At 41.9% G+C, this 14,102-nt stretch overlaps 1 protein-coding gene across 4 annotated transcripts in view; it reads left to right on the top strand.

Moving 5' to 3' along the window:
* Positions 1–14,102, top strand: part of VGLL4 (vestigial like family member 4) — a 100,275-nt gene that overhangs the window by 78,431 nt on the left and 7,742 nt on the right. For 3 of the 4 annotated variants that reach the window (XM_028718897.2, XM_077924831.1, XM_028718895.2), the window contains one exon: positions 13,873–14,095. In XM_028718897.2, coding sequence (XP_028574730.1) covers positions 13,873–14,095 — 223 coding nt within the window. Of the gene's footprint in view, positions 1–3,328; positions 3,444–13,872; positions 14,096–14,102 lie in introns of those variants that run through there. The other variant, XM_028718896.2, reaches the window with a different exon arrangement.

The raw sequence follows: 14,102 nt of genomic DNA, 5'->3' as shown, positions 1-14,102 counted from the left end.
TTTATTACCCCATTTGAAATGTTAGGGTAACTTGGGGGGGGGGGAGTTTCACATACTGTTTGTTCACTGAGATCATAGTTGAGGCCCTCTTGATAGTGATTCAGCCATCAGAAATCCAATCTTGTGGCTACCTGCATGAGGGCCTTGCTGTTGGTGGCGCCAACCATGTGGAATAACACTCCCCCCCCCCCACGGAAATAATGGCAAGTGCCAACTTTGTTCTGCCTTTAATGTATGTTTAAAACTTACTTGTTTCCCTCAAGCATTTCTGGGCCATTAATACTAAGCTGTTGTGGAAAGCCTGCAGCCGGATAATGTTATACAGTGGTTATTGAACTACATTAGACTTTGTATTGTTTTGTATTGCTGTATTTTTTTTATTATATAAATCAGTATATAAGTGTTTAAAAAATAAATAAATATATTTGGAGACCAGAAGCCTGTAGCTGAAACATTAAGAGAACAGCAATTTGTGGGATATCAAAGTGGATTTCCCCCTCCCCACAGTCTATAAAGATAGTTTCTTTAACATATCTTTGACTGGTCAAATATAAGGGCCTCCCATTTAATGTACCTTCATGATTTATTTCACACTGGGCAGCGTTAGAAGATTTTCCTCTATAACAACAAATGTGCATATTTAAGAGTGCAATCCTAAATGAGCTGAGTGTGTGTGAAGTGGCCCTTCCAAAACTCATTACTGGTTAGGGTGAGAGTTGTGGGATGGGTGTAGGATCCTGTTTTCCTTAATTTCCCTTTTAAAATGCTAACGAGGCATTAATTATGCCAGTTTCACATGGGCAAAAAACGAAATGAATTGAATGGAAACAAGGTTACCATGCCTGACTGCAAGTGGTAGTTCTGTGCCGCTGGAACCCAGCAGGCAGCTCCACAGAAAGGCATCTCCATTTCTTCCTAATTTCCTCCAGCTAATGTATCTGCAGGTTAGGACTACACTATCTGGATATTTCCCCCTCCTTTGTGATTTAGTTTTATTATTTGACATTGCCCAGTTCAGAAATCACTATAGGCTCTATCAACATTATTCCCCTGTTTGTGATGCATTAGAAGACTCTAGCTTAATACAAACCAGCATTCTCATTCAGTGGAAGGAGGAGGGAAGGGAAGCAGGAGTGATCAGCCCTGATCCTTGTTCTGATTTAAGTCCATCAATAAATGCAGTCAACACTGAGCACTCTTTTCACTCAGGGCAGCCTGATTGACAAATCTGCATGTCTGATATATGGATTGATTTACTAGTTAATTAGAATGATTAGGTTAGCTCTCTCTTCATTTTGTTTTTAGTATTGTGAATATAAATATATTGCCATGGTCCAGGTTCTTATCTCAGCTTTTGAGATTTGACTGCTTTAGGGGTAGCCAAAGTGGTGCCTTTGGACTCGAGTTCCCACCACTCTGACCCATTGGCTGTGATCGCAGGGGCTGATGAGAGCTGACAACCACATTGACTACCCCTGGACTGTGTGAGAGCCCTCACTGGCTCTTAGCCATCTTGAAAATGAGTGTGGAGACTGAGTTAGGTTTTTTCTTGAAAGGAATCTCAAGGTGCACACTAATGTCCATGCTTCAATGGAGATAGTTTACTGCCTTGCATTTTGCAGTTTTCCTTTGAAAATGTGGTGGTCAAGCTAGTGTTTGAACTTGAAATAATAATCCACGAAATGTGCCTTTTAACATGCATACCAAAATTTATTCCACTGCACAAATGTTCAAATAGACTAATTGCATTGCATAAGAACATAAGAAAAGCCTATTGGGTCAGACCAATGGTCCATTTAGTCCAGCATCCTGTTCTCACACTAGCCAACCAGATGCAGGTTTCTCACAGGCAAGCAGGATTTGAGCACAAGAATACTCTCCCCTCCTGTGATTCCTAGCAACTTGCATTCAGAAGTGTTACCGTTGCCAGCTGTAGAGGCAGAGCACATCCATCATGGCCTTTTAAAGCCATCCAGGTTGGTGGCCATCACTGTCTCCTGTGGCTTGAAGAAGTACTTTCTTTTATCTGTCCCTAATCTTCCAACATTCACCTTCTTCATTGGATGAAGGCAGCCAAATGTACATATGGAGCGCTGAATAGGCCAGTGGTTCGATCAAGGGCTGCATTTGGGATGCTTAAACTGTCTTGGCAAGCAATGGAAGCAAACATTTACAAAGCCAAACCTGCCTGGGTTGACCCCCAAAAGGGCCACATGGAGGTTGTTGTAGTCAGAGTGCCAGCTTGCTGCTTTCGTTGTTGTGCCACGTCGTGTTCCTTCTTTGGCGATCACTTGTAGCCGAGTAAGATTGTCTTCCATGAACACGGTTTTAACAGTGTGTCCGTAAATGACTGTGGAGGCCAGTTATGGATCCACACCTCTTACAATGAGGACATAGGTTTCGGGGCGGGAGTTGATCACTGTGAAGATTTGCCAAACGTGCCTTCCTCTCAATTTTTTTCTCCCTTTCATCCTAAATCTCTGCTTCTTCAAAGTCCATGACGCCTTCAGTAAAGGCTTTTCTCCCGTTGGAGCACCCTCAGGCCAGTGAATCCCAGTTGTCGGTGTTTATCCCTCATTTTTTAAGATTAGTCTTGAGGGCATCTTTAAACCTCTTTTTTTGTCCACCAGCATTATGGTTACCATTCTTAAGTTGGGAATAGAGTGGTTGCTTTGGAAGACGATAATCAGACATGACCAAGTTGATGTTGAAGAATCATTGCTTTGACAATGGTGATCTTTGCTTCTTCCAGTAACCGACATTTGTTCGCCTGCCCCTTCCCAAGTGATATGTAAAATTCTCTGGAGACACCATGTAAAGTACAGTGAAGTCCTCTAGTTGCACTGATGACTGGTGCAATGGGGAAGTACTAGCTTTATTACATATTTTGTGTCTTTCCTTTGTATTTTTATGTTATGAACTGCCTTGTGATCCTCGGATGAAGGGCAGCATACTAATTTAATAAATAAATCAATAAATATATGAGGTTTATTCTTCCCAGGTGTTGGTGCTTAGGGAACTTTAAGCCTACTTGTGGTTCCCCTATGGTTTTGCTTTCTTCTCTCCTCTTCCATCCCCCAACTTTTCTTTTGATCTTTTAGCCACCAGCTAACCTGTCTCCATGGGGGAGACCCGAAGCACAGTTCCCCCTCCCCTTTTTGGTGGAGACAAGGGGGAGAGACTCACTTCCACAAGCATGAAAACCTTGCTCTGGAAGAGAAGGGAGGTTTCCCCAGAGATGGTGTTCAACAAGTGCAGCAGAAATCCATCCTTGTTGCTTTTGAGTACAGCTTATCCTGGAGGGAAAAGCTCTTATTTTGAAATGACTTCTGCCTGCTGAGCTTTTTGTGCAGGGAAGGGCCTGCCAAGTTTGTGAGGCCCAAGGCTTTCTTGTGGGAGGACGCAGGGCTGTCTTCATGCTCTTTGGCAATGATTAAAGTGAGGTTAGTACAAAAAGAGGGGGGGAGGGAGAGCTTTCATTTTATTCCCTGATCCTTGCTTTTTCATACCAGATGGCAGTGCCATATTTTCAGCTGTAATTAATTTAAACTAAGTGCTGAACAGAGAAGTAGAAGAGTGGATCAGTAGCTCTCTTTTGGAGAGGGAGCAGTGATTTTCTTCCCAATTATACATCAGATTCATGTTGCTAACACCTTTAGTCACCCTCCTTAGCTGGTGAAGTAAAGAGGAGCTCAGTGACTGTAACTATTGCTAAACAGTGAATCTCATGCTGTTAGACTCCAGTGTACGCAAAGGTGTTATTTTTCTAATTGGGACAAGGCAGGCTCAGGTGGCAATGAAATGTTATTGTCATGTGACAGCCTGCAAAATGTAATTGTGCATTTTTGAAGTCAGGGTACGAGGAGTTGTGTGGTCTTCTCCTGAGCCATTCACCTTTTCCTACACACGGGTTAATCTTTATTATGTTTTAAATATGGTTGCAAATGTTTTCCTATCCTCAGTTGTGAATATGGATTAAGCACCTATCGCACGTGGTTGTCCAATGCAACATTTCTCTCTTTCCCCCATCCCTGCTCCCAAACCACACATCAAATATCAATGTGCACATGGTTTCCTACATTTGGAGAGGAGAGACTGGGGTCAGTTCCTTCAGTGCATGATATAGACTGACAGGATTTCATCCTGTGGTGGGTGGGTTGATGCAAAGGTAGGTGCAAGCATGTTTTAGTTTAATGTTTTTCATTAAAGAAAATTGCAAAAGATTAAAAAAAGTAAGTGGGTGAAGTTTCTGATTTCATTTATTCAACCTCTTCCTTTAGATTTTTGCAGGACAGTTCTATTATTAGTCACTTAAGTGCATAAAAAATACCACAAAACAGATATATAAGGGACAGCAGAAACTGAGCTGTCTTTTTAGATTTTCTGCTTTGCTTTCATACTATATGAGTTTTATGTAGCAGAATGTAAAAGAATTAAAGTATAAGCTGTTTTGTAAACAAAAAATGAATGTATGCTTTAAACTTTACATGGTTAGTTAGGCTATATACATTCAAGCATTGCATGCCTACAGTTACTTTGCCTGTGTGGCTGCGCACCAAATTATATACAGAGCTGAATTCTATTTACCATTTTCCCATCAGTTCAGCAGGCAGCTGACTGATACAGGGAGTTATATGTGATTAATTATAACCTCAGGAGGTAGGCAACATGTGACCTGAGTTTGACTTTTATGTAGCTTGTGAGCTCTTGCTCAAACTCCTGAGAACTCCAAGCATTTTTTTCTATATATAAAAAAAAATACAGATTCAGATTGGGCTAGAGACCCCTAAATCACAAGTGATTATTGTGGATGGTTCCCCAGTGCTTGTTCGTCTCTGTATTTGGGTGGGGAATGGAGAACCACTAACCCAGGTTGCAAACACTTCCAGGGCTGCCACTTGAATAAAATATTGGGGAGGGTGACAGTTAAGCCCCACCCCACATAATTGATCACAAGATGTGACACATACCATTTGAATGGCAATACTAATCAACTTTGGGGGGCGGCCCCCAAATATTTTAGTGGGGGCAAAGGGACATTGACCCCTCCAAGCTGCCTCCTGTGAACACTTCACGGAACAGCATTGCATCTAGAAGACCTTCCATTTGGTAGGCTTCTGAATTCAAAGCTGACACTTTTCCTTTATTTTTTTAAGGGAAGCAAATACTGTGAAACAGCTAACCCAACTATTGTAACCCAACAGAAGTGTCTTGGTCCTGTCTGTGGCTTTTGGTTCCAGATCATCCGGAGTTCAGTTGTTTGTTTATATAGTATCATAAATGTGCTTGGCAATATTACTATATTGTGCAGCATTGATTTTGCTGACTGGCAGCAGCTCTCCAGAGTATTGATCTTGGTCCCCTCTCAGCCCTACCTGGATGTGCTGAGGTTTGAACCTGGGACCCTTCTGCAATGCAACACATAGGCTCTTCCCCTGAGCTGCAGCCCTGTCTCAATCAGGTGATTACTTTTATGCTATAATCTCATTAAGCCCAGTGTGGGAACATTATACTGTTCTGAGAGAGAGCTGCCTTATTGCATACAGAAATTTACCTCTCTGTTTGCTTATATCTATGTGGATTAGTAGTAGTATTTTCTGGGAAACGGTACATAATAAAACAATGGAAATCCATGGATATCCTACATGTGTTCTGGGGCTTAGCCTTGACTCAAATAATAATTTAGCCCTGATAGATAGATGATAGATAGATAGATAGATAGATGATAGATAGATCATAGAATCATAGAATCATAGAGTTGGAAGAGACCACAAGGGCCATCGAGTCCAACCCCCTGCCAAGCAGGAAACACCATCAGAGCACTCCTGACATATGGTTGTCAAGCCTCTGCTTAAAGACCTCCAAAGAAGGAGACTCCACCACACTCCTTGGCAGCAAATTCCACTGTCGAACAGCTCTTACTGTCAGGAAGTTCTTCCTAATGTTTAGGTGGAATCTTCTTTCTTGTAGTTTGGATCCATTGCTCCGTGTCCGCTTCTCTGGAGCAGCAGAAAACAGCCTTTCTAGATGATAGATATAGATAGATAGATAGATAGATAGATAGATAGATAGATAGATAGATAGATAGATGATAGATAGATAGATGATAGATAGATGATTGATAGATAGGTGATAGATAGATGATAGATAGATAGATGATAGATAGATAGATAGATAGATAGATAGATAGATAGATAGATATAGATAGATGATAGACAGACAGACAGACAGACAGATAGATTTGGCTATGGGTTGCATGTAGGAGTGTAAGTGACCAAATCACAATTTCACCCTAAATTTGAGTATATGCAAACAGCAAGAGCTTTTCTGCCCTTTGCTAATAAAAGGTGCCTCTTGCTGATATCATTCCCTTCCAGTTACCTAGGGCAGAGGTTTTCAACCTTTTTGAGTCCACGGCTCCCTTGACCAACTGCATTCTTTCTGTGTGGCACCCCTGTGGGGCTTAGGAGCCCAGTTATGTCACCCCTTGCCTGCAGAGCTGGCAGCCTCTCACCCTTTTTTGAACTCCCTCCCTTGTGGAGTGTTCCCTCAGCTCCTCTGCTCTCCCCTCTTCTTGGGAGTTCTCCAGGTAGCCGCTGCAGCCACCCCTGGTTTCTGCGCTGCCTCAGTTCCTGACAACCAGCACCTTGTGGCCAGCCCCAGAAGAACCATTTGCCTGGGGAGCTTGTAGCCAGGGCTGCTGCAACAAACATCTGTGCAAACCTTTGGGAGGCAGAGACATGAGAGGGCATCAGAGGAGGGAGGGAAGGAAAGAGGGACAGTGGCCAGTGTTGTCCGTGGCCCCCCTAACCGTCATTCAGTGCACCCCAGGGTGCCACGGCACAGTGGTTGAAAACCACTGACCTGGTGCTCTGTTCTTTACTAATCTATATTGATTTTTCACACCTTTTAGCTTCCTCTGATAAAGATGCAGTGTTGTTGAGGAATGTGTCGTGTGCTGCCTTAAAGACTAACAATTGTGGCATAATCTTCTGTGGACCACAGTCCATTTCATAAGGAGATGAAGATCTCTAAGGAAAGGCAATTTTAGAGAAAACTGGTTTTGCTTTACTACATACATTAATATTTATTGCGTTTTCTGCTGAATACATATTTTACATTATGATGAGGACTTACAACCTGAATGGAATATGGCATTAGAATGGAGTTAATATTTCTTAATGTCACTTTGCTGTACAGTTCTCTGGGGAGGGGAAAGTGGCAACTGTTTTGTTTTGGATCTGTATATTTTAAAAAAGATAAAACATATAGAGAAAGAAAGAAAAGAAATATATCCAGCTAGCTCCATGTTTATATTGTAAGGAAGAAATTGGAATGGTGAAGGGGTGGAACTTCCTAATTTTCATTCACTCATTTTTGCAAAAGGGAAGGGTTTGCTATCTCTTCTTTGTTCTTCTCTTATTAGTCTGAACTAATAAATGTGTGTATGAGACACAGATATGACTGATTTCTGCAAAAAATGGGCTTTTGTTTACCAAGTTGGTGTGTGTGGAGAAGATGTAAATTCATATGTGCTATTTTCTTTGTCACAGTAGTTACCGTATTTTTCGCACCATAGGACGCAGTTTTTCCGTCTTAAAAACTAAGGGGAAATGTGTGTGCGTCCTATGGAGCGAATGCAGGCTCCCAGGCTTCAGCGATAGCAAGGCAAAGCCTCCGAAGCCTGCGCTCCGGAGGCTTCCCGTTGCTTCCGCTGAAGCCAGGAGAGTCTGCTCTTTGAGGCTGGCGGGGGAAAAGCAGCGCTTCCCCCATCGCCAGCCCCAGAGGATGGGGGGCAGCAGGAAGGCGCGCGACGCCTTCCCGCTACTCTCCAACCCTCCTGTGGGCTTTTGCGGGAGATGGGGGAATTCCCCCACCTCCCGCAAAAGCAGGCAAAAGCCGCACGCTCTTTAAAGAGGCTCAGTGGCTTCTGCTGGCTTTTCTAGGAGGTGGGGGAATTCCCCCACCTCGCAGAAAAGCCCGCAGGAGCCGCGCACCCTTTAAAGAGCGAGCGGCTCTTGGGGGCTTTTCCCCAAGGAGGGAGAAGGGACTGACTGGCTGAGTCAATCAAACTGGCGTGCAGCCTGTCCACTGCTCCCAGAGCTGGGGGGGGGGGGGAATCATATTTTTTCCTTGATTTCCCCCCCTGAAAACTAGGTGTGTCCTATGGTCCGGTGCGTCCAATCGTGCGAAAAATACGGTATTTTTAATTCCATTTTAATTATCTTTGGGTGGTATCTAGCAAAGGTTACCTGTTAGTATAAATACTTCCATCTGTGCAATGTGACTCTTTGTCCTCTAAATCTGCTCTGAAGGGTTGGGGAACACCCAGAACAGATTTAGCAGAGGGATCAAAGCGATTAAAACTTGGTTGCACAGGTGGAAATTCTTCCACTAATGTCTTCATTGGATGCAACCCTATTTTTTTATTACATAAGTACAGTATGACAAATTAAAAAGGGAACAAAATAACTTAGAGATTTTTAAACAGGCTATTTAGTAGCTCCAGCGCTGAGAGCCTTCTGGTGGTTCCCTCACCATGAGAAGCGAAGTTACAGTAAACCAGACAGAGGGCCTTCTTGGTGGTGGCGCCCACCCTGGGAAATGCCCTCTCATCAGATGTCAAGGAAATAAACAACTATCTGACTTTTAGAAGACATCTGAAGGCAGCCCGGTTTAGGGAAGTTTTTAATGTTTGATGTTCTATTGTATTTTTAATATTTTGTTGGAAGCCTCCCAGAGTGACTGGGGAAACCCAGCCAGATGGGCGGGGTATAAATAATATATGAGTAGTAGTAGTAGTAGTAAAATAGTAAGCAGTTTATAAATGCTTTAAAATTAAAGAAATAAAATAGTTTTGCAAGTGAGATATGCTAAGCCTGGATTACCATTGTAAAAATAGTTTAAGACATATTATATAGTGGTTACATATGGTGTTAAATTCTCATTGCATTAATTGGTAACAGGATTATTCATTTCCTCGTCCAGTGTTTTAATAATATGTTAGAAAGGAGCAGTAGTATAAAATGGCTTTTTTTGAAAGCTGTTTAGGGTTCTGGACAAGGTCAGTTAGGAGGTCTTCCAGTTGGCTTTGAGGGGACAAATGCAACTATTTCTGGCTCCTTTTCTGTATTTTACATACTGATGCTTGTTGGCTTCACTCCTGACTCTTTAAGAATTTTGACCATTAAACTCACACTGGACTGAAACTCAAGCTAGGAAAGCTCATTTTGTCTGGCAGGCTAGGATGTTCAACACTTGACCCTGGGAAACTATCATTCAATTGACTGTTGAATTCAGGTTTCTGGCTGGCATGTGAAAATTCTGGGTGCCTTTACTGAGCAGTATACTTACCCTGAGGCCAAATATGAAAGCTATCCACCTGCTTCTCTCTTCATAAACATGACTAAATGGGCAAAAAAGTAGACGTTTTCCCAGCCAAAGTACTTGCCAAAAGTTCTTTTTGGCAATGCTTTAGACACATAGTACACTCTTGAAATGGCACATCTTTGTGTGCAAAGTTGGGCGAGAAAGAACAAATAGGTTGTATTATTTTTAATACTGTGTGTGGAACAGCTGGGCCTGGTTGGAACAGAATAAAGGTTCCTTACTAAATCCCCCCCCCCCAATTTATTAGTTTCCAGAAGACTATATGAAGTGTACAAAGTGAATTGACAATGTATCTTGCAGAGATAGCTGAAAAGAATGATTGGTTTACTTACAGACCTTTTAGAATTATTAGCTACTGAATATGAAGTTGGGATCTGAGGCACTTCACTGGGAACAGTGAAGTTGGGATCTGAGGCACAGGGTCTGAAGAATAAGGAAATAGTTGTTGGAAATTTTAAAGTAAGGGTAATAGATATGTTTAGAGAGTATTCGAAGTGTAAGCCACATCCGCATTTTGAAATTAAGTCTTGACATGCAGTGTCAGTGGCGTGGTATACTCCTAAGGGTTGGTAGAATGGACTCCACCACTTTGAGTAGCAACTTTTCATACATAGTCACATTTAACTTACGCTGGATTGGGCCATGGTGTGCTTGCAGTTTAACGGACTTTTATCAGAAAGCATCAGAAACTAGTGCAGATTTGCTGATAGCTGCTCACCTAGGCATGTCTGACGAAGTATTTTTTTTTATTCGTTCGCATGTATCAGAAATAATGCATAATAAACAATGGTAAAACATCAAATTCAAGCAGTATGGATTAGTTGAGATCTACTTTAAAAGGTCCGGGAGAATAAAAACATCTCTGCCTGGCACTGAACGGGTAATGCAGGTGCCAGGTGATTTTCCTGGGAAATAATTCCAAAGGTGTCTCCACTTGTCACCCTCATCATTTCAAAGGTAGTGAGGACCCTTGGAGAAGAGATTCTCCAGCGGACCTCATTGGGTGGGTGGGTGGATGGTTACGGTGTCGGGAGACCACCAGTCAGTCAGACTTCCCCCCAAAAGTTGTGTTTTTCTTTCTTTTTGATTTCGGCTATTGGACGAAATTTTGGCTATTCAACATATACCATATGCATGTTTCGTCAGAAGTAAATCCTGCTGCGTTCAGTTAGGCTTTCTCTAGTACAGTGGTACCTCATGTTACAGACGCTTCAGGTTACAGACTCTGCTAACCCAGAAATAGTACCTCGGGTTAAGAACTTTGCTTCAGGATGAGAACAGAAATCACACGGTGGCAGCGTGGCGGCCCCATTAGCTAAAGTGGTACCTCAGGTTAAGAACAGTTTCAGGTTAAGAACGTACCTCCAGAACGAATTAAGTTCTTAACCCGAGGTACCACTGTAAGTGTGTTTAGGAATGCCTCACAAGTCACATAAACACTTTGGAAGAATGAGAAATTATTTTGTCGTTGTTGTCGTCCCCCTCAATATTTGGCAGCCAGTATTGCCAGAGTCGGCCACAACTGGACCTAATGGTCAGGGGTCCCTTTACCTTTTTACCTTTATTGCCAAGTGTAAAATGGCATCAGTTAACCTTCATGGTGCATATCTTAAAATCAGGCCAACATGAACGGACACTTTCTGCTAAAAAGACTGTACGATTTTAGCTTTTTCTCAGCAATGCTTTTGGCTACTCCTCTGTTAAGAGCTGTGCACTGGAAGTGAGCGTAAGAGAACAGTCCCCCCTTTCTGGGCCTCTCTCTTGCTCTATCTTTCTCCCTTTTTCCTTAAACAGTTGGCAAAGCTAGTCATTTCTCCAGGATGGGTGTGAATTACCCATTGCTCTGTTCCAGTAAACTGAGTGGGCAGCATTAACAGTTCTACAACACAAGAATCGTTTAAGGACAATATGTGTCGTAACTACTCCTAGAACCATTTTTTAATGCATGGGCTCCAAACATTGCTTTGAATTAGCAAAGATAAAAAAATCTGCGCAGCAGTTTGGTTCTAGCCGTCAGGATGTGTGTGGTTTTGGTATGTCGTCCATCTGAGCACATGATGCTTGGGTAAGTGCTAGGAGCCTGGGTTATGATTCACTGGGGGAAATCATGGAAAACAATATCTGCTTTAAAGATAAAAGGGAAGATAAAGGGGGAGAGGGGGGTGTTGTATAGTAACCAAGCCCTTCAAGATGATCTGTCCATACGTGAAAACAAACTTAAAGGTATAATTGCTATAGAAAGACTCAAATCAGGTACTATGTTCATACCTCATTATGGAATTCATGCGGTCAGTAAAGTTGCACATTTTATTAGTAGTAGATGAGCCAAAAAGGTAAATAAATGCATGTATCAAAAGCCAACAGCAACAAAATAAAGTTCAGTATAAACTACGTTTATTTGATCAACTAATAGTCACAATTCACTGTGCACTTTTAAGTCACACAGGAACTCTCCTTTAGCTAAATCTTTTTTTTTTTTTAGATAGATAGATAGATAGATAGATAGATAGATAGATAGATAGATAGATAGATAGATAGATAGAGTTAGGGAAGAACTGTTTTAAGTTGCTGGCAGTTTTATCTCATTCTTAGTGGTAATGGAGGAAGTTTTTTTATACTTTAATTCAGCACAAACTATGATATTGTGTAAAGATCTCAGGTTATGGAGAATGCTGCTGTTGCCAACTAGCAGTGCACGGCAGCAAAATTGTCTGCTTGGGCTGCTGTACATGTTCACATTTTCCAATAGGATGGATGCAGCTCAATATAAAATCCCACACATCCCTAGACATAAGGAAGGTTGCAAGATATGTCTTCCTTTCCTTAACCAACTTACCTCTGGTGGCATACTTGCCTTTGCCTCTTTAACTGCTTTCATTGCAACATGCTGTAGTTTGTTTTTTTGTTTTTACCTCTAATATATCATGGAATTTAGAGTTGGAAGGGACTCAAGGGTCATTTAATCCAACCCACTTCAGTACAGGAATCACAGGTAAAGAACCCCTTGCAGTTGGGAACAGCTCTGGAGGTGGCAGCCAGTGAGCTGATTGTGCAAGCCTGCATGTAAGTATCCGAGCAAAATGCAAGGCATCAGTAAGTTAGCCCCAAATGCCCTCACAAAGGACAAAGCTGCCATTTATAAAGGGAAGATCTCAAGTGGTGAAGGCTGCTCCCAACCCCTCCACATGATGCACACTCACAATGTCATGGAGACCTTGGTTTTCTTTGTATGTTTCAGAGAAGAGCGGGAATGAAAGCATGATTTGACATTTTAAATCCTTAACAACAACAACACGTAGTAATTTTGATAACTGTTAATTATCGGTCTGTTTTGCCCTGTTGAAGTCAGCAAATTATAAGGGACCCTTTTTTGTATAGCTAGCATTTATTTCAAGGAATTGCCTGTGTTTACAAAGATTGTGTGCCAAATGCACTAATATTTTGTAAACAAAACTTTTTTTATTTAAGAGCAGTTACAACATGCAATTAGTATCTCACTGAAAAGCTATATATATATTTTTTTAGTTTGAGCAGAACTGCTGAAATAAATTAACTGCAAAATGACTTCGTAAGACTGGAGAAATAAACAAAGTGTGTCCTTCTGTGGAAGTAGCTTTACTATATCCAGGTTTGGCAGTGGTAATATTCCATCAGTGTTTTGTGACTGGGGAGTGAAATCCACTGTTCACAGCCCCATGCCGTGTTCTTCAGTTGTACGTTCAGTATTTTGCAAGTGTACACCTAAAAGTATGACAAGCAGGCATTTGAAAATGTGTCTGTTCTCTCTACCTGCATTTGTTGCTGTGGGAAGTAGTCTGTGGAAAATGTTGGAAAAGGAAGCCCCCACAGCTCTATTGTGTAGCAATTCCTTGTCTTCATTTTCAGCCCTATCTCCTGCTCTCTTTCTCTCTCTCTCTCTGTGTGCACACCCATACTTTCTCACTTGCTTTGCTTGCCAGTGTGCATGCTGGATCACGCTGCCAAGGATTCCAATACTCAGTGAAAAATGCCACTGCTTTTAAGGGGCGATGGAAAACAGTAGATTTTAACAAAATGTTCTTTGTTATTAACAAAAACGTGAGTGACTAGAATCAAATGAAGCTTGACATTTAATGCATTTTGATCACTATTTGTCAATAGTAAAACAGAACGTCTGTTCATAAAATGGGGGTGTAAAATGTGCGTTTTGATGAGGACGTTGACTGAGCAAGGTCAATTGATTATTATTTTTCTCTGCAGCTTGTCCAAACAGCTAACTGTGGTTAACAAGTAATCACCCCCTTTTTTAAAAAAAACCCCAAACCCCCAAAACTATTGTTCATGCCAAGTGTCAGTTCAGCTGTTGAATTTTGTGTGTGCGCTTGCTCATGTGCTTGAGTAAAGACAATGGATAAAAAAGAGCATGCTGAAATCTTTCTTCTTCTTCATGAGTGAATTAAATGTGTCAGGCTTGAATAATGGCCTTGTCTGTTTTTCTCTTAGAATGAAGGCTGCCAATGGGGATTATCGAAAAGAGCACAGAGACAGAAGTCGCAGTCCAATAGAACGGGCTGCTGCACCAACAATGAGCCTTCACACCAACCACATATATGCCTCAATCCCAAGCTTACCCATGGATCAACCTCTAGCACTGACCAAAAACAGCATGGATGCTACCCGGTCTGTTAGCATCACTCCTACAATGACGTCAGTGGAACGGCAGCAGGTACTTA

Source organism: Podarcis muralis, chromosome 2 (assembly GCF_964188315.1).
Source record: "Podarcis muralis chromosome 2, rPodMur119.hap1.1, whole genome shotgun sequence".
Classification (NCBI taxonomy): Eukaryota; Metazoa; Chordata; class Lepidosauria; order Squamata; family Lacertidae; genus Podarcis; species Podarcis muralis.
This window is presented reverse-complemented; position numbering and strand designations above follow the sequence as displayed.